The sequence below is a fragment of the Myotis davidii genome, unplaced genomic scaffold (genome assembly GCF_000327345.1).
Source record: "Myotis davidii unplaced genomic scaffold, ASM32734v1 scaffold69, whole genome shotgun sequence".
NCBI classification, from domain to species: Eukaryota; Metazoa; Chordata; class Mammalia; order Chiroptera; family Vespertilionidae; genus Myotis; species Myotis davidii.
In genome coordinates, this window is record NW_006300363.1 from 1,526,130 (window position 1) to 1,553,596 (window position 27,467).

Consider the following 27,467-nt stretch of genomic DNA (forward strand, 5'->3'; position numbering starts at 1 on the left):
GCAGGAGGTGGGGTCGGGGGGCGTGGGGGGGGGACGTTGGGAGGCTCTCTCCCACCCCCTTCTGCACCGATGTGCATGGCAGTGAATAAGAACCCCTCATCCAGAGCATCTCTGCTCTAAAGTGACGCTCTTTTAAGAGCTCTTCAATTGTGTTCCTATAGGTGGTTCCCTCATAGGTCCAGCTCTGCCTCCTCAATGCCAGGCCTGCATTTTCTTTTTGTTAAATGTACTGTTACAATGCATTGCATTATGGCAACCCTAAAAGATAATTATTTAAAGAGAAAACAATCCACCCTATCCTACTTCCCAGGCTCTGCATACCCATATCTTCACCCTCTGGGCTTTATCCATTTCTCCATCTCTCTCTCTCATATATATATATATCTGTGTGGCCAGCAGGCAGAAACAAGAAAGTGTGAGGGTGTTCCCCAGCCTTTCTTCATTGCAAAGGGCTGGTCCCCATAAACTGGGTTTGTGTCTTCATGAGTGTCCCAGTTCAGAATTTTGCTCAGGGAGTTCTGTAGCCCACATTTGGGGGTATCCATGTATTATTTATAGTTATAAATGCTCTGTAGTTTACGTCACCTACAGGTTGTGACATTTATAAACATGTACATGAGTGTGAGTGTGTTCGTATAGGACAGTGCAAAGTAATTTAAATTTTGCAAACAGCGGGCATCGCGGTTTGGGAATCCTCAGCCGGGTCAGGGCTGGCGTCCTATGATCCTGTTATCTGCGAGTCTCATCAATACCAAATGTGGCTGAGTCCTGAATGAAATGTCTGGTTGATGTCTGAGGTTCTGGCTGCAGTGAAATTAAATGGACTCCTAGCTGAACGTAGCCCGTGTCGGACGCTTGTATATACTAAATCCAGGCTATTCTAACTCTCACTTTCTTTTCTCTCCCCCAGTTTGCTGTTTTGTGGTTCACAAGAGGTGCCATGAATTCGTTACTTTTTCTTGTCCGGGTGCGGACAAGGGACCCGACACCGATGTAAGTAACCTGGGAACTATTGCTCGATGTCCATGCGATTTCCAAGTGAATGTTTTTAATGCCTGTATAGCTGTTGTGGGGCCCATCCTCCCGATGGGAAGACTTTCCAGTAAGTCTCGTGCTGTTTGCCTTGTGCTAATGAACAGATGTGCGGTCCTTCTGATCCCGGTTTGGACCACGTGGGGATCGGAGGAGAATTTCGTCCTCCCCTCTAGCAGCCACGTGGACTAACTCCACCAAATGTATAGCAGTAGCTTCCCTGAACACAATGCGGTTTTCCCGAAGATGCATTATACACATACAGTTTCCGCGAATTGCCCTTCCGGTTACTGATGGGCCTGTCATCGCTTTTGGCCCACGTAACACACTATTTCTGGTTCGTGTCGTGAGAGCCTTGCTGCCTTTCATGACGGGTTACAAATGCTCCTGTTGATTTAAAGAAGTTCGCATCTGCCGGGGGCGAACCCGCCGTGGTGTTGATCTGCCTTGTGCGTATGCCTGTCTCCACGGAGCACCTCTGCCGCAGCGTCTGTGCGCCCAAGACAGGGTCAGCCGAGGAGAGTGGGGCATCAGAAACAGGGTGGGGTGAAATAGGTTTGCAGTTGTTCATGTGGAAAATAATGCAATAGTGAATAGATAACACGACAAGAATAAACTCTGTTTCGCATACAACTATAAGCCTCCTTTACGCCGCCCCCTGCCCCCACCGCCGCCCCCCATATATGGAGCGGAAAGAGCCTTGGGCTGTTACACGGAAAGTAATGTTGTAACTGAAGAAAACAATGTTGCGTGGGAGGCCTGACGTGTAGGCCGGTCTACTCTGAATTGCCTTCCCCGGGTCACTGTAGTCACTGGTGCTTACATTGTGTGCTCTAAGGGATTCTACCCGTGGCTTTGGTGCCCGCCAGGAAACTGATTTCCCTGGGGCACGTGTGGTGGGGGCAGGGCTGGGTTCTCCCCTTCCCAGAAGAAGGCGAGTTCATGGGCGCTCTGAGCAGCTCAGCATTGCATGTTTTGGTACATGTACCGAAGGGACGTACTGTGAGCCCCTCAGCGTGTGGGAACCTGCTGCGTTCGGTGAGGATGAGGGTGGAGGCAGCACAGAGTGGGTGCCCGGCTCTGAGCCACCACCATCCCCACAAGGACTCTCAGATCGTGGGAGCCAGAGGTGATCTCCGAGATGATCTTGTATGTCCTCGTGGGCCAGGACATGTTGAGTGACTTGCCTTCATATAGAAAACTATGGAGTGTCACAGTCCTACCTTTCCCATGCTCCCCATCCATGTCCCCATTTGGGGCACTTTTTTTTATAAAATGGGTGCAAATGAAGAGCAGCAGCTTTTCTGAAAGTTGGCCTGAGGCATCATGAGGTGGTCCTTTCACCTTCTTGCTCATTATTCTCAACTCCATCTCCCATTGCTCATTTGTCTCTGTCTCTTCTCATTCCAGCCCATCAAGAATTGGGGTTTGGGGGAGGGAGTGCAAGGTATAGGGCTCTACACAGCTTTTGCCTGACCCCCTTCCTCCTGCTTCTTCTTCCTTCCCTCTTCATTCTTTTGGTTAAATACACCTTATGGAGAACTTAATATGGGGGAAGATAGAGATTAAATTATCACTAATTAAAATAGGATACAGATGCATCTACCTGAGGGTCCTACTCTAGGTAGTAAGAAGGCTTCCCCCCAAGGAAATGGCATTGAAGCCAAGCTCCCAGGGTAAGTAGGAGATGGGCAGCAAAAGGAAGTGGCGTGCTTGCTGGGGCATAAGGAGCCTTGCAGAATCCTGTTTCTGATAAAGGGGAGATCAAGTGGGAACTCCCTGAAGTGGGGAGGAGTTCCCGTACACGAAAGAACCCAAGCGCTGGGTGTCAGATGCCTGGTTAGCATTTTGAACACAGTCTCGGGAACAGTGGGGACCCAGGGAGAGGTTTTAACCTGTTTGCATCCTATGAAGGTGGCTCTGGTTGCCTGTAGAAGATGAGCGGGGTAGGAAGTGAGCTTGATGTGCAGGTGACAATGGGGAAGCATCCGTGGATGGAGAACCAGCACAGAGGCCCTTGCTGTCAGGGCAAGAAGACAGAGCTTGGAGTTGGCGGAGGCAACAGGGAGGGACAAGTGAGCCCACTCAGGATCCGAATCAGCACTTCTTGGCCCTTGTGGGATCAGGGAGATGGAGCTGTTGAAAAAGACTTCCGGGTTTCTGGCCCAAAGGGAGAGCCTATTTGGGGCCCATGGGTAAAGCCGATCAAGGGAATGACCTTGGACATGTTTCGTCTGAGAAGTAGGACATCGAGAGGACAGTTGTGTGTGAGTATAGGAGTGGAGGTGAGCAGTGGGGTGAGTCCTGAAGATGCAGACTTTTTTTTTAAGCATCATCTGGGCACCTTAAGAGAGGAAAGCTGCAAATTGGCCCTTTCAGAGAATCATACCAATGTCAGTCCTGCTCTTAAAGCCATAACGTGCATACACATGCATGCGGGCGCGCGCGCGCGCGCGCACACACACACACACACACACACACATTGCCACGAAGCAAAGGAGGTATCTGCTGTGAAGCTGGACGCTGTGGAGGGCTGCACATCCGGAAGCAATATTGCTTTCTGTTTTTCACGACAGTCTTGAGGATTCTCTGCTCTCAAGTTCTTTTTGTTGTCTTAGAAACGAATTGAATTTTAAAAAATAATAATAATATGTAAAGGCTGCTAAATTGTTTAAAATTCAACATTTCAAAGCTTCGTTTATAACAAAACTCAACACATTTAAAACAAATCTGGAAATAATTTTAATTAGCAAATCTATTTTCTCAAAGTGTGCTCTTACCTTTACTATGGAAATAAGACAGTTTTGTGAGCAAACCAAGTTACACCCAAAAGGTTTTTATGCTCTTGAACTGACAAAGTAAAGCGAGACTTGTAAAAGGTGCAGGTGCTAAAAACGAGGCATTTGCAGTGCAGCAGCGGGAGCTCAGGAGGGCCCTGGCGTGGGAACTGGGTGTTCTGTCCGGCCAGGTCGGTCACTACAAACCTTCCTAGACCTCGCTTTTCTTTTCTTTTCTTTTAGTAAATATGGAGGATGAACTTAGTGGTCTTTAAAGTTGTTCTCAGCCTTCAATTCCATTCCATCACTAAATAGGTATTAAGGACTTCATGCTGTGAAGATGTGAAGGTGAAGACAGTTTCATTCCTGCCCTCCCAATACATTCTCTTATATCACAAGGATGAGCGAAGCAGGCAAATAATTATGATTGCATATGGCCTGGCCGGCGTAGCTCAGTGGTTGAATGTCGACCTATGAACCAGGAGGTCACGTTTCCATTCTGGGTCAGAGCACATGCCCGGGTTGTGGGCTCAATGCCCAGGGGCGGGCATGCAGGAGGAAGCTGATCAATGATTCTTCTCTCTCATCATTGCTATTTCTCTCTCTCTTTTCCTCTCTCTGAAATCAATAAGGACATCCTTTAAAAGGAATTTGAATTTGCTAGCTGCATACATGGCAAAGAAATAAAATGCTTTTGAGTTGGAGGGAGAGAGAGCATCTAATGGGAGAATGAGAATGCGGGAAGGCTTTCTGAAGGTGGTGACATGTTAAAATGGATTATAGTTCTTTTCAAAATTTTCTTTTACAAACAAACAGACGAGTGTTTTCGTGTTTCCCCTACTTAAGGGAGTTAAATCTCTTGGCAAATGCTGTTGATCCAGTGGCACATAAACTCAGGTGACACATACAGGTTGTCCCCCAAAATGTATGTGCACTTTAGAAGCTGATGGCTCAATTTTGAAAATGAACTGTATTTTAATAAACACTGCCTTTGTACTTATTCAGGCTGTGTGTGTGTGCATTTTTTGCAAGAAGCCCTGTGGGAAGAACACCTGGGAGAGAAGCCGAGAGAAACCGCAGTCCTCTGGGCTCCCCCGGGGGCACCTCCTCGGACGCCCTCGCCAGGTCCTGAAACCACCCCGCGCTCGCCTACCAGTACCACTCCTCACAGGCTGCGGCGCCACGGGAAACCTTAAAAACAACTATTTCAGGGAAATAAGCCTAACAAAATCGCCTGTGCTAATTCCGTCCCCAGAGGGTGGGCTCTTGTATGCACCAGATTCGCAGCAGCAGAAGCATTTCCCACAAGGGGAAGGGACTCCTGCTACTTTTGCACCAAATTAATTTAGCTTGGAATTAAAAATAGCCCCTAAGACGTGCCCCCCTCGTCCGCCGCAGTGCTGACGATGCGCCTGGGGAGACAGCCGGGCAGTGGAGCATCCCTTCACCCCCTCCCAAGTTTTAGCCAGTGAGAAGTGTGTGTGGTTGATGACAGGGGCTTCAGAGTTTAGCCAAAGGCCTGCTTTCACAGGACCCTCGGGGCTTTTCAGCTCAGTCCCACACTTGAGGTTGTCACTGCGCAAACATCTTTGGAACTCTGCTCTTAGAATAGCACGGAAGGCCAGGAGCACATTCTTTTCAAAACCTCCCTCTTGGCAAATTGTCAGCCTTTGAGAGCCTGGGGATTGTTTGGGGAAAGCAGCCAAAAGTCAGGCGGAGCCAGATCTGGAAAAGGGGCGTGAGTAGGTGGGCAGTGCTGTCTCGGGTCCAAGAGGAGGTCAGAGGATTTGGCAGGAAGTGATTTTTCTCGTGAAAGTTATGAACTGACTCTGACATCAGGTTTGAAAGGGACTTGTGCATGAAGCGTGCAGAGCACACAGGAACCCTCCGGTAGCCTTCAGGCCCTTTCAGTTAATGCCTGTGTGTTTTCTTAAGTTGTTGCATTGCTTAATGATGACACGTGCGCGGTGAATGCTCCGTGAGCAGATCCTGTCTTTTCCCTTTAAAAGCGAAGAGCCCAGCCCATAACCTGGCACAGAATGGATGCTGGAAACATATTGTTGAACCAAAGAGAACGAGCGAATGAAGGTCTGATAACCTAATTTGATTGCCCGCTGTTTTCATCTGGACTCCAGTTACTTGAGTAGTTTTCACTGCACCTGAGATGTCACTGAACTGCCCCAGCACTGGGAGTGGATGTTTCACCCTTATCGTTATTATGGTGCGGGATCCACATGGCCGGCTTGCCTGCTTTTCACAGCAGCCATTGTCTTATTTCTTTGGAGTTTAAAAAATGGTGGATCTAGACAATAACAGCCTTTGGACTGGTTGGGATCCAAAATAGATAGGATGGTTTCCTTATTTATTCTTCCTGACCCCTACAAGTGACTTAGGAATATCAGATAGCTGATGTACAAATAATCAAATTAGCCGGCCCCTGAGGACCGATGCCGAAATGCCTGCCCCAGGAGCCTGAGCTACAAGTTTGCTCTGCAACAGGCGAGGTTTGGGGGGGGGGGGGCGTGTTATAAACCCACCTAAGACAAATGCCTTTCAGGCGGCAGTTTGCATGTTGCGTGCTCTCTGCATTTTGCAGATCCCTAGCCTGTCTCTCCCCCCTCTCTTTCAGGGCAGGAAGCTTTGTAGCATTAAGGCGGGGTAGGAATATTTAAAGCAGGAGAGTTTCAGACTTGGAAGTGATATTCTCCGTGGAGGAGGGTGATTGTAGGTTTCTAGATATTAAGCTGTATCATGACTCATTTGTTCTTAAACAGGTCGTTCCCCCGTTACTACAATTAATCACAAAAGGCCAGGAAAGCTTGAAAAAGAAGAGGAGTTGAACACAGCAGTTCCTAAGATTAGAAAGGCAGGCTGCTCTCTTGAGCATTTGCTAAGTTTGAATGATGCACCAAGGCTAAGGTAATTCATTTTAATCACGTGTTTGTGTGTGTGTGTTTTATTACAAATCTGTAATCTAGAATAACTTAATGTGCAGAACTAGAATGAGGAAGCCAATGGTAAGTCGAAAATTTAAAAAGGAATCGCATACCTAGGTGAGGCAGACCTTCTCTGCCAGTCCACATGCCCACTTCCGGTTAGGAGCTGTTGGCCTGTATTCCATCGTATCTTCACATAGTGAACGCCTGTTCTTCCAGGCGCCAAGTGATGGGAGACTGCAACAAAATAACCTCTGCAAAAATACAATTTGCCCAGTTGCCTCCTAACTTGCTGCTCCCTCCTGCTCTTGTCTCCTACCGTGTATCCTCTACATAGCAGCCAGAGTGCGTTTTTTGTTTTGTTTTATTCTTTGCATGTATCAGGCAGACCATAGGACTGCCCTGCTGTGTCTAAACCCTTGAGGGCTTTCCTTGACCATTAGAATAAAATATGAACTTCTTCCCTTGGTCAACAAGGCCCATCGTGACTGACCTGGTCCCCGTCCACTTCCGGGAACAGAGCGCGCCAAGCTCATTTGCATCTCAGGGCCTTGACACTGGTGAGTTCCTCTGCCTGCAACTCCTTCCCGGAGAGAAGATGCTCGTTCACACCGCTCCAGTCTCCGCTCAGATGGCCCTCCCCTCATTATTGTCTATTAGTCTTTCCTCCTCCCATGCACAGCCCCATCCCACCTAAACCATACTATTTATTTGTTCTTTCTTGATTGTCTGTCTCTTCCACCACCATGAAAGCAGGGACATAGTTGTACTAACTCTTCTATTTAACCTAGAACTGGCACATAGTAAGTGCTCAATTAATATTTGATGGGTGGATGGGCAAAGGAATGTTACTTTTATGAGAGACATGAAAAATCTTACAGGGTCTTGTTTGTTTGTTTCCTTCAAGTAATATAACTGAAAGGAAATGTCCAAGGCTCCATAGAGATTTTTCGTTTTCTATGATTATAACGTCATACCATATGGCTTATAAACTGGCTGTGCCAGTTAAACCCAAGGCCTACTGTGTGATGGGATGTATCTTCAAAACAAACAGAAACCCGTAGCATGTTCTTCTTCATAATCTTCCCCCCTCTCCAAATTTGCTTTATGTAATTGGGTGGGTATAAGTTAATGAACAAAACTTAAGCAAGATACATGTACACTTTAACAGAACCTGACAGTCTTATCTTTCATTTTTTTCTCAAATTCATCTTTAATGCCCATAAGAAAATTAACCCACATATGGATACTACAGCCAAATGTCAAATCTTTAAGAAGTAGTTGACATCCTAAATGCCTCTGTAATGCAGTTATGAAGAAACTTGTGTTTTGTATGTAGAACAGTATCAGAGTCAAATTTCAGTTCACTATAAAATAATAAGCATTTCTGATTTATTAGGTTGAAATTGCTTCTCCTTTTGCTAACGAATTATTTTTTTCAGCCATAATATCACTCAGCCGAACAAATAAATCACCTCTGAGTTCATAAGGAGTAATAAACACCTGCCCAGTGGGTAAAACATTACAACTCCATCCCTCCTAGACCATCTCTACCTCTTCTCCTCAAAGCTTAGAGATTCCGAGCTCTCACATTAACTGCAAGAAAATGATACAGGAGACATTCCTCCTTTTTTGAGATCACCACGATGAAGTCATGTGGTTATACAAGTTCGGCACTTGTATGCAAAATGCGAAATACATTTCTCTTCATTCTCCTTGCTCGCTAGACTGCCGGTCAGCTAGCAGGTCTTCCCAAGAAACAGAAACTGAACTGTGTGTTTTATAACTTCAGTTACCTCAGCACTGCAGTAATAAGAGATGCAGTATCTTTTTGCTATGGTTCGAGACAACACAGAAGGAGGTCACAGGAAAGAAGAAATGAAAATTGTTAAAACGTAGAAACTCTTCTTAGTTCCACCCTGGCGCCGCTGTCATTTTTGCACCAGCATCGTGGCCTACTTCAAGCTCAATAAATCAGAAACCTCAATAATTAAAATATACGTTGACTTTTAATTATCACCATGTTAACCAAAATAGTTCGATAAAACACATAGAAAAGGGCCTTGTGTCACTGAGCCCAAAGAGGCAGGAATTAGGAACTAAGATCATGCACAAAAGTTTCCTTAAAATTCCTGATTGACTGCGGAGGTTGGGGAAAAGTGTGTCGTATTTTAGAAACGTATGGGGAAAAGTAGGATGATGTTTTTTATGTAAAGCCTTGACCCAGTGTTTAAATATGTCATTGTATCTGGACATTGCTTTTCTCTAATACATAGGAATTTTGCAGAGTGTTACAGCAGCTGTATATGTTTAAATGTGTGTGTTGAACATTAGGAAGAAGGTAATGGTTGTTTTTCTCAATGAAATAACTTTCTTCTTCCCCCCACCCAAATTCTTTTCTGAAGTTGCTGGCATTTATTTATTTTATTTTTTAAAAATATACTTTTATTGATTTCAGAGAGGAAGAGAGAGAGAGATGGAAACACGAGTGATGAGAGGGAGTTATTGATTGGCTGCCTCCTGCACAACCCCCAATGGGGACCGAGTCCGCAACCCCAGCATGTGCCCTTGAATGGAATCGAACCTTGGACCCTTCAGTCCGCAGGCTGATGCTCTGTCCACTGAGCCAAACCAGCTAGGGCTGAAGTTGCTGGCATTTAGGTCAAGGTTTTATTAAAAGCTACATTCTATAACACTGGCGCATACACCCATAGACACACACACACACACACACACACACACACACACACACACACAGTTTTTTTAAGCTTGTTTTCCCAGTTCTTTTTTTCCCATTAGAACTGGAATTCATTGCCTTAGGTTTTTTTAAATAGTGTATCATTATATTGTTGGGGCTGGCTTTATGCTTGAAAACCAGTTTACCTATAGCCTGTGATAAGTGCTGTCCCTGTTTGCAGTTAGGAAATGCAGGATCTGAAGTGGTCTCCTAGCTTATAAGCAAACTGAGATGTACTGTCCCTTTTCTATTTAAAAAAAAAAAAAAAAAGAGTTCATGTGTCAAGAAACCAACTCTGGTAAATGGGGTTTCATGTTCCTCATAATCTTCATGTTAAGAATATGTGGCCGGTAAGGTTCACTTATAAGTAGTATATCTGTAATCCACCTTAGAAGACCTCATCACGGCCAGGTTCTGGGTGGCAGCCATTCTGGAAAAGTGGGACAAGTGTCGCTTTAAAACCTTGAGAATAATGTTCATCTAATGCAGGGGTCCTCAAACTACGGCCCGCGGGCCACATGCAAATACAAATATTGTATTTGTTCCTGTTTTGTTTTTTTACTTCAAAATAAGATATGCGAAGTGTGCATAGGAATTTGTTCATAGGGTTTTTTTTAAACTATAGTCCGGCCCTCCAACGGTCTGAGGGACAGTGAACTGGCCCCCTGTTTAAAAAGTTTGAGGACCCCTGATCTAATGGGATCAGCATCGAACGTGTGGCGTGGCTGGATATTGGCCTGAGAGCACTTTCTCCTCGTTAGGTTTCCCTCCGTAGCCACCAGTGTCCTCTACGCACATTCTTGCTGCTCAGCAGGGAGCTGTTAAGTCGATTGTGATTCATCAGTGTGATGGAAAGTGAGCAGGCATTAAGAGTGATGATTATAAAGACGTGGGGAAAATGCTTCTATGACGCAAAAGCTTAACCTAAAGCTATTCCTATGATTAGCACGATGGAGCTTATATTAGTCCGTGTAGTTCATAACTATGGTGAAATGGTTGCTTTTCTCTCATCATTGCTGTTTTTCCCTCCCTCTCCTTTCCTCTCTGAAATCAATAAAAATAGATATTTTTAAACAATCACATTTGGCCTCTCTTCTCTCTAACCACCCTCTCCATCCCTGGACTCCTTTCCCCCATCCCATTCTCCCTGGGCTGCCTCTCTGGAGACGCTTATGATGGTCTGGAGTGGCACCTAAGGGCACACCTGTCTCTCACCTCCCCATCCCCGGTGCTTACTCTCAGTCTGGGCTCTCAGGAAGTGACCATTGAGTTACAAGCACATGAACAGAGATCAGCGAGCCCCTGTTCGAGTCAGCCTCCATGTTATACAGCATCTCTGTGTCCCTCGAGCCAGCGGCAGCCTTTCAGCATAAGGAGTGGCCCTTGAGAATAAGATCGGTACGCAGTTCTTTGTGCACGCGCCCTCTGCTCTCAGCGCCTGGCTTCCATGCTTGTGACGAGGTTGAAAATCACCCCTGGGGGCTGTGTGTGCAAAGCACACGGTGAGCACGTGGACTGCGGGGCGGGCACGGTGCTCAGAGGGACCGTGAGCACAGAGCTGCCAGCTCCGCTGTGGTTTATGGAAATAGAATAAACAGAGAAGAACAAGGCAAGTTTCAAAAATAACCCGGTACACACGTAGGTGAAGGAACCTTGCTTTCCAGCGGCTGCAAACAAAACAGGCCCCAGTTCCGGCTGCCATTCCAGCATATTTACAGTCCGTGGCCCTTTCTTCTGTGATCACCGGTGAATGAAGAATCAGGATGGGTCACCGTGTTAGGCAGGGAGGAGGTTACTCGAGTTGTTTGGGGTTTCATTTTGGTTTCGCCTCATCTGTGAGAGAACAGCCAACACAGGAGAAAGGGAAAGTGCCATCTCCCCTCTCGTATGTGTTGGAAACACGAGATTTAGTGAAAATGGGCACCGCTCCGCATTGTTTTCAGTATGTGACTTGGTAAATGGTTTGATGGGCATTTGAAGGAACTCCTGCCTCATAAAATAGTTCCAATTTTAATTTTTTTGGGAAACAAATTATGGGTTTGGGGAGTTCCCTATAAGCTTGTAGCTGTTGAAGGCATTTCGCTGCTCTGGCCATCAGAGAGGTTTGGTCTATTTCTGCTACAATTTTCTAAGGGAAATTGATGAACCTGGTAACCTAATTTTAGATTTGAACTTTGGCAGATGGGTGGTATGTACAGTGTTCTGAATGAATTCCTATTAGGTGTTTTAAAATAGCCACATTAGAGGATACATTCAAGAAGGAAAATACTTCAACCTCAAATCTCATGCCCAGAAGATTGCTTTTAGTCTCCTAAACTGGATATGCATCTTGGTAACAATTTCAAAAGAGCCTTTCTGCACCCTCTTCCTTCTCTTGCCTGTGTGATGCTGCTGTTGTCATGGAAACAGATCTTGGAATTGCTTTGTGATACAGTGTGAGGGACTCCCTGATAACGGAGAGTTACTGCAGGTCATTTATCAACACAGAGCCTTTATTACGTGTTGTGCTACGATGCACGTGGTAGAAAGCATGAAACTCTGTGTTTTTGGCGCTTACATGAAACACATACCTTTGACCCCCACAAACACAAAGCACGCATCCGGGTCGTCAGTTGTAGACGCCTTGGAAAATGCAAGCAATGGCCACTGCTGTTTTTAACACAGGTGGTGCGTTCCATTCTTGGTCAGGGGCAGGTCATTACTGTGCGCCAGTGAAGAGCTTGGCCCATAGGCTTATTGAGAAAGGAGGGCTTGGGGAGATTGTTGAGTGGTACAGGACAAGGAGCAAGCCAAAAGTTAAAGGGGATTGTTGGAAATTCCCAGCAGAAATTTTCAGTGACCGTGTAGATGTGGAAATGGGCTCCCTAGACGAGAGATGACCGTGCATAATTGTTCGAATGCTCCGAGGCCTCCAAGTTGGAATGTTTTATTAGCAAGTTGTCAGGTAGCCCACTCAGGTATTAATGCAGGGCATTTCACCAAGTATGTGACTCTACTGATTGGGGTCTGAGGTGGGGTGAAGCACCTGGAAGGTGTGGTGGCCCCTCACTGCTTGGTAAGTACTGCGTCTCCTGCTCCCACACCCCTCAGTGGTTCTCAGAGCCCGCCACCTGCAACTCCACTGTTACCTGGGAACTCGTTAGAAAGGCAAGCACTCGGGTGCCACGGAAGTGCGGAGTCGGCACTCTGGGGTGGGCCGCCGTCTGTGTGGAGAGCTCTCCAGGCGGGCTCGCTCTGTGAGAGAACCAGTCCCTACCCACTTTTCCGGGGATTGGTTTTCCCTTGTATGTAGTTGAGGACAGTTCTTGCTGCTCTGTAAGATTCCAGGTCATGGGCAGAACTCGCTTGCTCCACTATTACAATAAAGATATTGAATAAGGTGGCTTTGGACTGCTGAGCTGTTAGAAGAACAGGTTGACTTTGAATGAAAAGGTCTATTTATTATATGTATTTTGCAATCAAAAAGCATGTCTGATTCAGCCTATCAAAGTTAATGCAGTTAGCAACCATTTCCCCCCCTAAATTTCAGGGGTCTCTATTTACTATTAATTTATACTTTTTGCTTGAGCTACAGAAACAATTGACCACATTCTTTTCCTTTTCTTAAATATATTTTTATTGATTTCAGAGAGGGTGGGAGAGAAACATCAATGATGAGAGAGAATCATTGATCGGCTGCCTCCTGCAAGCCCCACACTGGGGATCGAGCCTGGAACCCCAGGCATGTGCCCTGACCAGGAATTGAACCTATGACCTCCTGGTTCATAGGTCAGTGCTCAACCACTGAGCCATGCTGGCTGGACAACCACCATCTTTTCTAACTCCAGCATCCTGCCTTCTGATTCCTGAGTGACGGTTGATGGCTGGGCTTCTAATACCCAAAAGATTTGCCCTCAGACTTAACAGGAAAAGTCGAGGGATTCCAGTACCACCTGCAGCTGCAATTTTAGACTCAGTGCAGTTCTCCTGGGTTTGTCATCCCCCATTTCATTTCTTTTTAAAAATCTGCTACAGAATATTTATATATAAAAAAAAAAAGTCTGCAGTGACTGGAAAGTCTCAAACCAGGCCATCACTGGTATGTTAGGAGGCCAGGGGCCTTAATTTATGAGGCACTTCGGCTACCTTGTGACAGGCAGCATCAGCAGGACACTTTGGGAACCTGCCCACTCAACACAAACCAAATTGTGGCTTCAACTAATTTTGGTTTGGAAATTACCCCCCTGAAAAGAAAAGGACTAAAAATGTGTGACATTTACAGGGTTTCTGCCGCAGTCTGCAGTTTCTCTAACAAGGGTATTCACAGGCGTTGAGGGAAGGTGGCAATAGCAAACTTGTTTTTATCTGGCGGAGGAGTACAAAGACAGTCCCGGTGGCATAAGAGTGCGGGGAACGCAGAGTGTGATGACGATCCAAGTCAGAATTCTCGTTCCTATCCTTTTCCATCGTCTCCAGCTTCCAATGTAAACTCGTCTGTAAGGATAATGGTCGTGCGTGACCACAGAGAATTTTTTTTCTCGATTCTGAGTTGCTTTTCACGCTTACCTTGTCTAGTCAAAGTACTGTCTCTCGGGTCCCAGAAGAGTCGGGAAAAAATGACGAGGTGAGGCTCAACTTTGTTCTAAGGAAAACCGAAATGTGATTTTTTTTTCTTGTTGGCTAATTAGGACAACTAAGAGTAAGCATCCAGTGTCGGAGTGGTGAATCTGGTCTGGCCCGGCCTGTATTCTTTAAGGAGGAGAACGTATGTTGGAAAGAAGGCCAGTGTAAGACAAGTTCCGACTTCCTGGAGAGGACGAAATGCTTTTGGTTTTGCGGGTTTTTACTGTAGACGTAAGAAAAGAAAATGGGGCCAAGAATTGTTTCATCCCTTTACTCTGAAAAACAAGAACACGGGCTTGGGAAATGGCGGGACCTGGTTTCTACTCTTGGATCTGTCTCCAAAATACTGTTCTCTGAAATAGCAGAATGCTCGCGTGAAGAAAGAATCGAGGAGCTAACTCAAATTTAGCTCTGAAAGAACCCTTCCTCAAACCACGGCCCCCTTGGCTACTGGTCAGTATCATTTCCCTCCTGGCCATATTTTGTCTCCTATTCCGCGTGACAGGGCAGGGAGTCTTTCTCTTGGTCTGGACCACTAATCCCACCAGATGTCCAGCGGGAGCTGCTGGGGTCCTGGCTGCACATCCTCCTGGGAGCCGGGAGCCGGGAGCCGGGAGCACAGGCAGCAGGCCTGCGAGGTCGTACCAGGTCTTGGGGAAGCGCTGATGGACATCCCAAGACTTCCTGTGAACTGGGGTGAAGGCAGTGAGGCTGGCTGTAATGGGATGGGACACCTACCCATTACAGAGCATCCCCGCTTTTCTTCGGCTTCCTGCAATTTCTGTGTCTTTTGTTTTAGTATTTAGTACTGTCGTTATGAGTCAGCAGTGCTGGGCAGAAAGGGCTTCTGGGTTCTGAGCAGAGCCCGAAGGAGAGAACGGCTGAGGGGGAACAGTAACTGAAGCAGGAGAGACCCCTGATGAAGGAGAAACTCGGGGATGTATTAAAAGCACATGGTTGCACCCAGCCAGTGTTGCTCAGTGGGTGAGCATCGACCTACGAACCAGGAGGCCGTGGTTTGATTCCCGGTCAAGACACATGCCTGGGTTATGGGCTCAATCCCCAGGATGGGGCATACAGGAGGCAGCCAATCAATGATTCTCTCTCATCACTGATGTTCCTATCTCTTCCTCTCCCTTCCTCTCTAAAATCAATAAAAATATATTTAAACATTTTTTTTAAAAAATCCATACCCAAAGGAGGGGGGTTAGCGCATTAATCACCATGAGATCCCCATGAACAGTGGAGCCTTGAACTCTGCTCCCTCCCGGGCTGTGCTGTCAGGACTGGCTTGGTCGACCCTCCGTGCTGCTCCTGAAACAGCTTCCTGGTGCCCCCTGGTCTCTGGGGGTGTCCAGATAGGCCCTGGAGGGGTCCATGAAGGGCCTGAGCACAGGAGAGAAGACAGCACTCTGCAGTGTGTATGACCCGAGTCACCCGAGGAGAGCTGGTCAGGTTCTGGTCATCCTATCATTCGGTTTCAGAAAAGCATAAGCAGGACCGATCAGTTAGGGTTGCAGAGTGTGGGGCAGTAACCCCCAAAGCTGGTGTGCCCCTGACTCACCTGGCACATTTTCCAAAATGCATTTCCTGGGCCCCACTCCAAACTCAGCAGGTCTTAGTTGGAAAGGACCAGGGCTTAGCATAAACTTTAGAGTCACATAGTCCTAGGGTTGAGTCTCAGCTCCAAATACCCTTCTTACTTGTATGACCTTGAGCAGGTCAGCTAACCTAGACAACCTCAGTTAGTTGATCTGATGACAAAGGACAAATAATCATACTTTATAATAGAGTTACGGGGACGAATGACATATAACGCTTATAAAATGCTTAGCTCACTGCCTGTCCCGTGGAAATCATTCAGTAAGTATTAGCTCTGACTACACTTAGCCAAAATGTGCGTGTGTCAGATGGCTGCTCAGTACTGTGGGAATGTGCAAAAGAACTAGGAAACTGTCCTGACAAACATACAGTCTAGGTGGCCGAGAACAGGATGTGCACACGAATGTTTGGTGAGCTTTGGGAGAAGAGAGGACATTGTTGTGGCGCTGAGATTGCTAGAAGGTTCTAGAAGGATATGGTCTGGGCCTGAGGGGGCCCAGAGTGGTGCTGGTGGAAGGGAAGAAGGCAGCGACTCGGGAGCTGTTTCAGAGCATCAAATGGGCTCTCAATGAACAGAGCTGCCTTCGGGTGACGTCATCGTGTCTAATACAAGACGCTGACTAATTGCTATTTATAGTTGCTTATATTCAAAAGCTTGTTTATACCGCCGACGATGGTCAGCAGGGCGCAGTGGAAGGAGCTCAGCACTCAGTCTCACCTCCTGAATTCCGGTCCCCACTCTGCCCTCACTAGCCGAGCGACCTTAGACAAGCCACTTCATTCTGAGGCCTCCGCTTCCGCGCTGTGAGAAGGGGGTCAGGCAACCGCCCGGGGTCCTGGGCCTCCAACACTAACCACCCAGCATTCAAGCTTCGTTAGCTGCACTTCCTGTCCAAAGCACCTCCTCTGTGCACCTCCGGTTTTCAGTTCCTGGTGCTGTGGAAGCGCCATTGTTGGGTGGAGGACTGTGTGTTTTGCAGATTTCTTGCTCACAATTCGCATTCCTATAATGCTAACAAGGGCAGACATTCCCACTTCCGAAAGCATTTTTTGTTCTGTCGGAATGATGCAGACAGTCTACTTCGTTCTGCTTTTTTTCAAGAAGCTTTCAGTGGCATTCCGGAGGATTCATGTGGGCACATCGTTTCTCTGCTCTAGTCCTGAGTACTGGTAGCCCCTGACATGTAAACAGTTGAGTTCCAATGACCCATACTCACAAGTTACCATGGTCTCGGATGTCAGACACGGTCCTCATCTCCCACTGCAAACTGCTCGGTAATTTGCAGTTCAGAACCCGTAGGAAGCGTTCACCCTTTCATTTCAAGGTCTTCATTGCTTGTCTGCTGTGGGCCAGGCCCTCTTCTGTGCCCTGGGATCCATCAGTTGAACTAAACAGACGCTAGTCCCTGTGCTCACGGGGCGTATGTTCCAGTCGTATTCGCCTGGAGATGCGCCTACCCTGTACCCCCAGGTGAGGAGCAACCTGTGACAGGTGTCTGGGTGTGTCTTCCATGATCCAGGATCACTTCCCCCCGACCCTTCAGGATCTTCCATGCGACTGCAGGGAGACTAAGTCCTGAAAACTGCAATGCACCTTTACATAGAAATGGTAGAATATACGATTCAGAGGTACAGGTGGTATATTGCAAAACAGGGCCACAGATCCTCCGTCCTTGTTGCCTGCTCCCCTATAACATGGCTTTGCCACACTTTTGGTCAGGAGTGGAGTCCATTTCTCCAGTCCAGCGAGTCTAGACTAGCTTCGTGCCCTCCTTTGACCCATAGAATGCAGCAGCAATGACCCTGTGGGAGTTCTGAGCCAAGGTTTTACAGCTCCCACTCCTTTTTTTAAAAAACATTTATTTCCTCTTCACCCCAGAATGAGGATATTTTTCCCATTGATCTTTTAGAGAGAGTGGCCGGCATCCCGTTCAAGGCTGTTTTTGTAAACAGTTTCACTGGGACACAGTCATGCCCATTCGTTAATGTATGTACTGTGCGTGGCTGCTTTGGCCCTGTCCCATGAACTGAGCATGAGAGCTTGTGACAGAGACTGAATGGCCCAGGGAGCTGAAAATAGTTACTGCCTGGCCCTCTACAGAAAAAGCTTGCGACCCCTGTTTTATACTCTAAAATGGAATCGTGTATACGAAGCAAATTCCCTTGCAGTCTCCACCTCCCTGTCCCCCTCCACCCCCAGGCCCCAGTTCCTTTTAGGTTTTTCCTAGTGTGTGTGGCATTCTTGCTCTTGTGTGTTTTTGTAACACAGAGCCAGTGTGGAGACCAGGTAATCCTGGCACCTGGATTTGGCAGGGGCAGCCGATACAATTTATGTCCACAAGCTACAATCCTTAAACCAAAGTGTACAAGCCGACAAATTGCCGACTATAGGACATACAAGTGGGAGAGCCAGTTGCTTGCTGCTCTGGCCTTGACTGTTACCGCTTTGTGGTTCTGCAGGTCATTCATGAGGTTGGACAATAGGGTGATTGTTCCGTTCTGCTGAGAAAGACAGTCTGATTGTGTTGTGTGTGGAATGGAGTGCCAATCTGCTCACCTCTGCTCCCATCGGAAACCCTTCTCTGCTCAGACCTCCCTTCTCTGTCAGCCTGGTGTGGGACGCCCAAGCCTCCTGGGTCAGCATATACCCTATTTTCCTTCTTTTTCTTTTTATTAATAACATTCCTTTGTTGTTAAAATATTACATAGAAATGTTAAAAGAAAAAAAAACCCACTGTATTATACAGTGGGGCCTTGACTTACGAGTTTAATTCGTCCCGTGACGGAGCTTGTAATTCAGATTACTCGTATGTAAAGTCAAAAAGTGAACGAGTGAGACACGTGATGCTGGGCTGATGTTGTGGTGTTCACTGTGACGTTCGCTGCGCCCACTAGTGGTGGGGTATCTGAAGCTGGCTCATAACCTGAATTTTAGCTCGCAACTCAAAGCAAAAAATCGGCCGAGAGACGGGTCATATCTCGAAAAACTTGTTAGTCGGGACACTCGTAAGTCAAAGCCCCACTGTATGTACTACCTCCTTAGCATGTGGTTTTTCTCAACCAGGTGGGAATTATATGGTCTTAAAATGATAATCTTGATGACTGTGTGGAAATATGGAAAATGCTTGTGATATGGTCTTCCATAAAAAAAGATCACACAGACTTGCTGCTGGTACACCGTTGCAACCATGTCATCAATATGTGCATGTATGTAGTAGACAGTATGTTACCTTTCGTGGCAGAAAGTACTTTGCAGGTGTGACTAACTTAGGGATCATGAGATGGAGAGGTTATCCTGAAGTATCTTGGTGGCCCCAGGAAGGTGAAACAAGAAGGTCAAAGTCGGAAGAGATCGGAGGTTTGTGCGCTTGGAAGATGGATGAGCCCAGGAACATAGTGGCCCCGAGAGGCTGGACAAGGCACGGGAACAGAGGCCTCCAGAAGAACACAGACCCACCACCGTCTTGATTACAGCCTGTAAGATTCATTTCGGACCTCTGACCTGTAGACCTGTCAGATAATACACTTGCGTTGTTCTAAGCCACCAAGTCTGTGGTATTTCGTTATAGTAGCAATAGAAAACGAATCCAGCCCATATAACTGGAAGGGAAGATATGTCAAAATGATAGTTGGAAGTCATTTTATATGTTTTAGTTGGCTCTAGTGTTTTTTGATTGGGTGGTTGATGAGTTTATTTGAGTTGGGTGGTTAAGACCAGAGGCAGCAAGTGACCTGTCAATGTTAGAGGAAGGGGAAATGAGAGAATTTGATGTTCAAAATCAAGCAAATGATATATAAACCTAGCAAAATTGTTCTCCAGTTTGGATTTTGCTGTGTCAGTGTGGCAAATGGCTCCAGCCTTAATAGCGAAGCCAATTTCTTTCTTTTGTTTAAGCCTCTCTCTAGTTTTAAACAGACTTTCTTTGAGCTGAGATGTCATTTTTTTATTACTGTTGATATTCCTGTACTTAAGATCTTTGCAGAAGTTGGAGTGCAAGCATTAAGCTAAAAACATTTGCAAACTTCCATCAAATTCTATATGGCGACCATAGCATGCTGTAACTTAGACATTATGTTATGTTCCAATTTTCTCTCCATCCCTATTTGCCCCACTATTCCCAAGGTATAAGAAGCTGTTTCCTAGTCCTGCCTCTACGATTCCACAGTCATGTGACCTTGCAGAGAGTGGGTGTTCATTAGTAAAAGGAGCTCCTCCCGAATTTGATGAGCCATTGTTGGGTGGAATTCCAGAAGCTCATAGTTGGTCTTTGCATTTTTGGGCACAAGTAAAATGAGATTTTGAAAATTTTCATGTGTCCCTGGTTTTACATATATTGTGTAACTAAATGGAGATCACTATGAAAATGTCCTTATGGAAGTCCTCTGTAGGGCTCATTGGGTGAGTCCTCGTGTGAAGTACTGCATATTGTGGTCCATGGCTTAGCTGGTTAAGTCAGAGCCATGCTCTCCTTCAGCCTCACTATCAGCTGACGGTGATCCCGCCTGATGGTGTGCAGGCGGATCAAGTAGACATGATGTTTCAGCTGACTCACTCCATAGCCTTTCCTTTGTTGCTCCTTCTCTGTCCTCTGTCAGCCCCGGTCTGCAACAGGCAGTAAGAGAAATTGAGTCAGAGAGGAGTTCGAGCTCCTTCCATCACTGTGAATCAGATGAGGAGCCATGCTCTTGGCTTGGGTCAGGTCAATATCCTGCACCCTTAGAAGTTCTTGGAAAGTAAATGATAGTAATTTGGCTCCTGTCCCAAGTTCAGCTCCCTCAGACTCCCTGCTGCATAATGTATCCTGTCTAGGCTCCGTCTATTCTAATCCTTACGCTCTTGACGTTCATCAACTATTTTGAACTCTCAAAGTAGGAGATGTAAGCTGAGTACATTTATTTCAAATGAGATCATCTTTAGAGTTGAGAGATGGAAGGAGGGATAAACACAGGAATTATCTTTTAATTAAGCCAAAGACCATGGCCCCATCTTATTGACCTATACAGCCGTGGGCGGCAGAATGAGCTTCACCATTCACCTAGGTTCCTGAAAACCACTTGGGCAGAGAGGAAATATGCAACACTACGTTTTCCAGCTGCAGGCCGGGCTGGATGTAAAGGGCAGGATAGGATCTTCTCAGTCTCTTGCCTTTTGGACAGCCCTTGGTGTGGTGTCAGCTTCCATGAGGAATAAAATGGATGGCTTCCCGGCACCTTTGTTCTCTTCTGGAAGCATGGAGTCCCAAAGCTTCTGTGTTGTTGTTAGAGGGGTGGACTGTTGGTAGCTCAAGCCCAGGACTCCCTGACCCACTTACAGGCGCCCTCCCCGCCAGCAGGACAGTCCAGGGATCTGTGAGGCCTGCTCTTGAAATGCTAATATGCCTCCCCTGCCTCTCAAAGGTGGGAAAATTGGGGCAAAGGGGGAGAGCTAGAAAACAATCATCTTTGTGCTCCTGCCTTGCCCTGGCTGTGGAATAAACAGCTAAGCCTCTCTCTCTCTCTCTTCTCTCTCTCTCTCTCTCTCTCTCTCTCTCTCTCTTCCCCCCCTTTCTCTTTTCCTCCCCCCTCCGTCTCTGCTCCCTTCCCCAAGACCCTCCTATGTCCTCCTGACAACACTCAGTGGCTTAGTTAATAACCTGATTGCCTAGATTTTTGTTGACAGTTCAGGGTTTTCCAGTGGCACTCTTTGCCCCAGTGGGACCCTCTGCTGCTTCATGCTCACTCAGCAAACACTAGAGCAGGGCTCCAAGACAGCCTGCGGAGAAGGGGCTGGGACTCACAGCTGGAAGGTGAAAAATCAGACAGAGGCCGAAAACCAGGGCTACAGGCCCTATTAGAGAAGGACCTGCCGGGCTGTCTCGCAAGGGGAGGACAGCAGCATGTGCAAGGGTGGGCACGCCTTTTGAGGAGCGGAATGAGAAGGGGTGGGGGCTTAGTGTACTCCGCGCACACTGATTGGTGGCTTACTGCATTGTCCATATAGGACAAGGGCTTAGGGTATTTGGCAGGTGTGGATTGGCGGTCCAGTGTATAGTCCACATAAGGTACATGGTTAGTCACTCAGGTATTTCTGGGCTACAGGTTACGTCATACTCCGCCCACCAGTTGGGGGAAGGATCTACCAGAAGGCAGGGCAGAGGCCTGAGGGGCAGGCCCTTCATACTCTGCCCACCAGTTGGGGGAAGGATCTATCAGAAGGCAGGGCAGAGGCCTGAGGGGCAGGCCATCTATAGGATCATCTGCAGCCTGGCAGGCGGTCCCTCTCAGGACCCTGTAGACCAGTGCTTCTCAGCCCAGACTGCACCTTCCAATCATCTGAGCTGTTTTTAAAAGGAAGGCCAGGCCTGGGTGATCTCAGGATCAATTAAATCCCGGTGGCAGCCATGGCTTCCCAGGTGGCCCAGTGGGCGGCAGGAGCTGAGAACCTGGCTTTAGATTCAGTTCTTTTGCTTGTCTGGAGGGGAGGGTAGACTCCCTTCATAGCTGGGCCTGTCCTGCTGTGGTGGTGTGACTGTCTCAAGTGAGGCGGCCTGGCCCATGCTTTCAATGTCATCTTAACAGTGGCCTCCGGTCTGCCATCTCCCTGTAGGGCTCAGCCCTCTGCGCTCAGCAGGAGCAGCGGCAAGCAGAGGTTCAGGTTCAGCCTTCTGTCCCCAGCCCTCCTTTTCCCGCCCCCTCTTCCTCCCTCACCCAGTGCCAACTGCCAGGGCAGCACATGGATCCCACAGAGACCACCCATCACGGTGTCCGCAAGTGTCTGCTTCGCAACCGGGATGCGGACGGAGACAGTGGGCTTTCTTCCTAAAATGACTTCCCCGAGGCTTCACCTCCCCAGACCTCACGGTCTGGAGCCCCATTTCCACGGGTGGAGTTTGATTTCCCCCGAGAGGAGCCGCGTGCTTTGGCTGCTGGGCTGAGGAGCTAGGCAATCATGCGTCCCCACCCAGCGTCGGCCGCATCTCTGGGCCTTGCTTCTGTGCACTTGCTTCTGCATAATTTAGCTCCTTCGCTGCCCGAGCACCGTGTCCCACTTCTAAGCAGACCAGGGTGAATTTCCAAGAAGGAGAACTACAGATGGCTTTGCCTTTGGGGGTGTTCCCCCCACAACACCCCCAGGGACTCACTTCTGGGAAACATTTGGCTCCAGCTCGAGTCCTGGTTGTCTCTCTCAACCACTTTTGTGCAGAAGGAATTTCAGGGCCAACAGAGGGCTTTTACAAAACCATGTGGTAGTTCATTAGCCTTTTTCTGGTTGTTTTTAACCAGACTCAATTCTTTTTTTTCCTAAGTACCATTCACTCCCTCCCTCCCTGCCCCCATAAGCCTCTATTTGTCCTTCTAATTGAATTACAACCCCCTGCATACCTCCCCCTCTTTGTGTGGGATAAAATGCCAAGGGCTGGCTTGGACTTGTGTTCTCACCCCCAGTGACCTGACTTCGCCATTGGTGGCCGTGGCCATGGCCGAGCCAAGTCCCACAGTGGCCCCCCTGAAAGTCAGCATCGCAGCCTCCCTCCTGAAGGCTCTGAGGTTCAGCTTGTTCCCAGCAACTCGGCTGCCGCTGTGGGTAGGGCTCAGATTGCACGCACAGCACGCCGTGGTGTGGAACGGTGCTTTCTCAGCACAAAACACACGTTCGCTTTCCTGCGCTCTGTGGAGGGAAGCCCGTGGCCGGGAAGCGCTTGAACGCAGTTGTAACTGGAGGCAGTCACAGCACTTCCGCCCTTTGAAATGAACTTTAAGGCCGACGAGACTTCAGACATTAGGGCTTCCCCATGACGTGTGCTATAGTGACCTTTTTATTCCCCGACTTCCTCTCTCCTTACTAAGCATCACTTAAAGCAGTGATGCTCAACCTTCCTAATGCCGCAACCCTTTAATACAGTTCCTCATTTTGTGGTGGCCGCCAATTTCACTGTTACAAGCTGAACATAATTAAAGCATAGTGATTAATCACAAAAAGAGTATGTAATTATATATGTGTCTTCCGATGGTCTTAGGCAACCCCTGTGAAAGGGTCGTTCAACCCCCGAAAGGGGTCGCGACCCACAGATTGAGAACCATTGAAGGATGCCCACACGTGTGCAGAGACGGGATAGACTCTGGTTTCATGAAATTACCGTATTTGCCGGCGTATAAGACGATTTTTTGGCCCTGAAAAATATGCCTCCAAGTGGGGGGTCGTCTTATACGCCAGGTACACTTCAGATAGACTGCCCATAGTGCTTGCCCCGTGCCATAGTGGCCTCCCGATGCCCGCCCACTTCATTCCACATACCGTTCAGGCATCAGCAGCGCTGCTGGGTGTATGCTCGGCTGTTATGCGATTTTGCTGTTATGCGATTTTACCACACTCGCAAAATCGCACACAGCCGACCATACACCCAGTATGATAGCACAAAATCGCGAATCGCGATACCATACTGGGTGTATGGTTGGCTGTGTGCGATTTTGCGAGTGTGGTAAATTCGGGTTACCGTATATTTCTTTACATATGCATTGAAGATTCGTGATTTTGCGCTATCATGATGCCTCTTAGAATGTTGAAGAGCTCGCACTTGCGCACTAGTGAGGTCCCAGGGAGATGCTGATGCAAGGGTGGACCAGACTGCTATAGTGACAGGGCGGGCAAACAGGGAGCAGGGACCAATCAAATCAGGCTTTGTATACAGCCAACAGCCAACCACAATACTGCCCCATTGTACAGTACAGCATAGAAAACGTCGACCAGTCAAACCCCTATCATCCCTATCATGGCACCAAGATGTCGTTGATGAACTTTTAATATCAGATGATGAAGAGGAGTTTGAAGGCTTTTAAGGTGAAACTGTCACGCCAGCAAACTTTAAAATCAAATCTGATATTGTTTTACCTTTTATTTGGTGTGTGGAAGGTGTGCGGAAGAGGGGGTAGTCTTATACGGCGAGTATATAACAAACTCTGTATTTTGAGTGGAAATGTTAGGAGGTCGTCTTATACGCCCAGTCGTCTTATACGCCGGCAAATATGGTAGCCATTTTTCTTTCCTCACAACTTCTCTCAACCAGTGTGACTGCATGCGCCTTGCCTGAGAGGAGAAACGTGTCCTGTGCTCCCACGTGTGCTGTTACTTCACACAGCACATGCCTCTCCCCCGCCTCTAGGAGGCACCAGCACATTGGCCACCCCCCTTGTCTCTGGAGTCCTTTCTGGGACTCCGTGCTTGCCTGTCCTGGACCCCATTGGTTTGCTTCATGCTAATTATTAGGCCGTGTGTCTTGGGACACGTCACATCCAAGGCTAGGAGTGGGCATGTTCACCACCTGGCTTATAATTAGGTCTTCATTTGGCTGAGCAGAGGAGGGCTGCTCTGTTAAGTGCCAGCCTTCTGCTTCCTCTTGAGCGACAGGCCAGTCTTGTCCATCGTTTTTCCCCTACGGCTCTATTTAACTGGATGCCCGTGGGCCAGCCACGGCGGCCAGGAAGGATGGGAGGACATTCTGCATGCTGCCTCCCTCTCGGGCCTGCTGAAAGGGGCCATTGTCGGCTCAGGAACGCTGCTTCGGAACATTCCTGCCTCTGCCCAGGAGCCTGTCCCCCGGAGGAGGCCGTTGGACAGCGCAGCCCAGACAGCTGGCGTCTCGGGCATGTGAACAAGCACCTGGAGGTGTGTGCTGGTGGCGGAGGTGGCCCTTGCATTCTTTAGCACAGAAGCCCTTCCTCTCCGGGGGGTGGAGCAGAGCTCACAGTTCCAATCTACACTTTTCTGTGTTTCGAGTCAGTACACAGGTCATGACCTTTGCTGACCTCATTCCCCGCCCCAATTTGAAAGTGATTGGTTTGGATGACACTGACCTTGACCAGCCCCTTCCCTGGGGGAGATGACTGTGATTTGGTGTCAGAGCCCGAGGTCATCTTGGCGCCCTCCCTGGGACCGGAGCTGCGCAGGGCTCGGCCGTTACGGTTCTCTCTAAAGGGCGCAGTCGGGGTCTCCGGTGCGGTGCGTGAGGGAGCCTCCGCTGCCCTCGGTGGATTCTCGGTAAACCTGACGGAGGTTGCATTTTAGCCCTAAGTGTCTGACTTCCTCTGGAGTTCTGTATTCTGGACATTAAAAGTCACAGGTTGCTCTTTTCCAAACTTTCGGGCCCAAGGTGTGTGAAGAAATACATTTCCAGCGTGAGGGACACAGGCCAATGGACTCGAAGACATCACCATTTGACCCACGCCTGGATTATTGTCACCAACAGGGAAATAAAGGACGACCGCTTGGCAAGCCCAGGCAGCGTGTGCGGATTTTATTGATCCAAAGGGGAACAATTTGGATATATTCCCATTTCAGGGCGGCCAGAGCGCGAGGAGTGCTTCGCTGTCACCGTCCACTGACACCAGCCCCGTTGTGAGAGCCGTTAACCTTTACCCCACACCTTCACTTTTCAGTGGAGGAACTGTATTTGAAGGGCCAGAAGGTTGAGAACCACTGGTTTAAGCAAAAGCAAAGGCATGGGCCAAAAACAGCGTCATGCCTGGGACATATGGGGCGGTGGGCTTTTATTTTCTGCCCCCCTCTCCGTGGGTAGCTGTTGGCCTGCCCGCTGAGACTTACGTTCCCGTGATTTCTGCTTCTTCCCTGGGTTTTGGCTCATTGCTTGGGGGAGACATATTTTCTTTTTCTTTTTAAAGCCGTTTTTGCATGTGTCCCACTTTTCCAATCCTGGCATCTATTTCTTGTGATCCCTCGGCCTCTGCCAACCTCCACCCTGGACAGGGCACCAATGTTGGGGTATGGAGATGGCCTGACAGGAAAGTGATGTCTCGGAGCTGTGCGGGGCGGCCAGACCCTTCCCCCGGAATTCATTCGTCTGATATCTGAATGGATCCTCCTTTGGTCAAGGCAGGCTCCTTCTCAGAAGAGCCACCGAGAAGCACACAGATTGGAGAAGGAAGCCACCGGGGACCGCTCTACGAGATTACAGCCTGTATTAGATTATGCCGTCTGGGCAGAGGAGGCTAATGCAAATGAAACTATCTGTATGTTACCAGCTCGATGTCCTTCTCCAGTTCCGGGCTCTGTGACTGTGGGCCACCTGCTTCCCCACTCTGAGCTGTGGAATGGGTGTGCTGATCCCGCCGCCGCCACGGCAGCGGTGACAGCTGTCCCTGCAGGGCCCCGGCAGTGGCTGAGCACACAGTTAAGTGCTGCGCCTTCAGAGGTTTGTCACGGGGCTTAAAGGGGCAAACGCGTGTGAGTGTTCTGCACACAGCTGAGCTCCCAGCAGGCCCTGGGCCGAGCCCTCCTCTCTCCCGGCCCCTCCCCGCATCTCTGTAAATAGTTTGGGAAAGTCCGATGCGTTTTAGAAACACTTCCCTTAAATGGGGTCCAATCGAGGTTCCAGCTCAGAAGCCGTGCGCCTTAAACTAGCTGGAAGTTTGCTGCCAAGGAGCACCCTCGTTCCCAGGAATGAGGAATCAGCTACACCTGGGTGCGAATAAGCCGCATTCCCAAGTAGAGAGGGAACCCAGTATCTCGTCATCTTGGCATTGTTTTCTGTGGGAGCAGGGATGTCTTAAAGCCACGAGTTTTCTCCTGTGGTTAGTCATTGGGCGGAGAATGTGGGTGCTGGTCGGTCGGTGCCAGGTAATATGGACGTTACCGACATGCTTATGGTTTCTTGTCTTCCTGTTTTTCTGTGATCGTGACAGGACTGGCCTTTTCTCATCGTCGTCATCTCGCAGATTAGGAAGTGAGTCCAGAAATCTTAATCACCTCAGTAGTGAGCGGGGGGAGGACCTGGGCGGGGGGGGGGG

General features: G+C 48.3%; 1 protein-coding gene across 1 annotated transcript in view; it reads left to right on the forward strand.

Annotated features, from left to right (window-relative positions):
- PRKCA (protein kinase C alpha) overlaps window positions 1-27,467 on the forward strand; it is a 276,998-nt gene that overhangs the window by 122,791 nt on the left and 126,740 nt on the right. Inside the window, 1 exon segment of the mRNA XM_006776670.2 lies at window positions 911-993. Within this exon segment, the coding sequence (XP_006776733.1) occupies window positions 911-993 (83 nt within the window).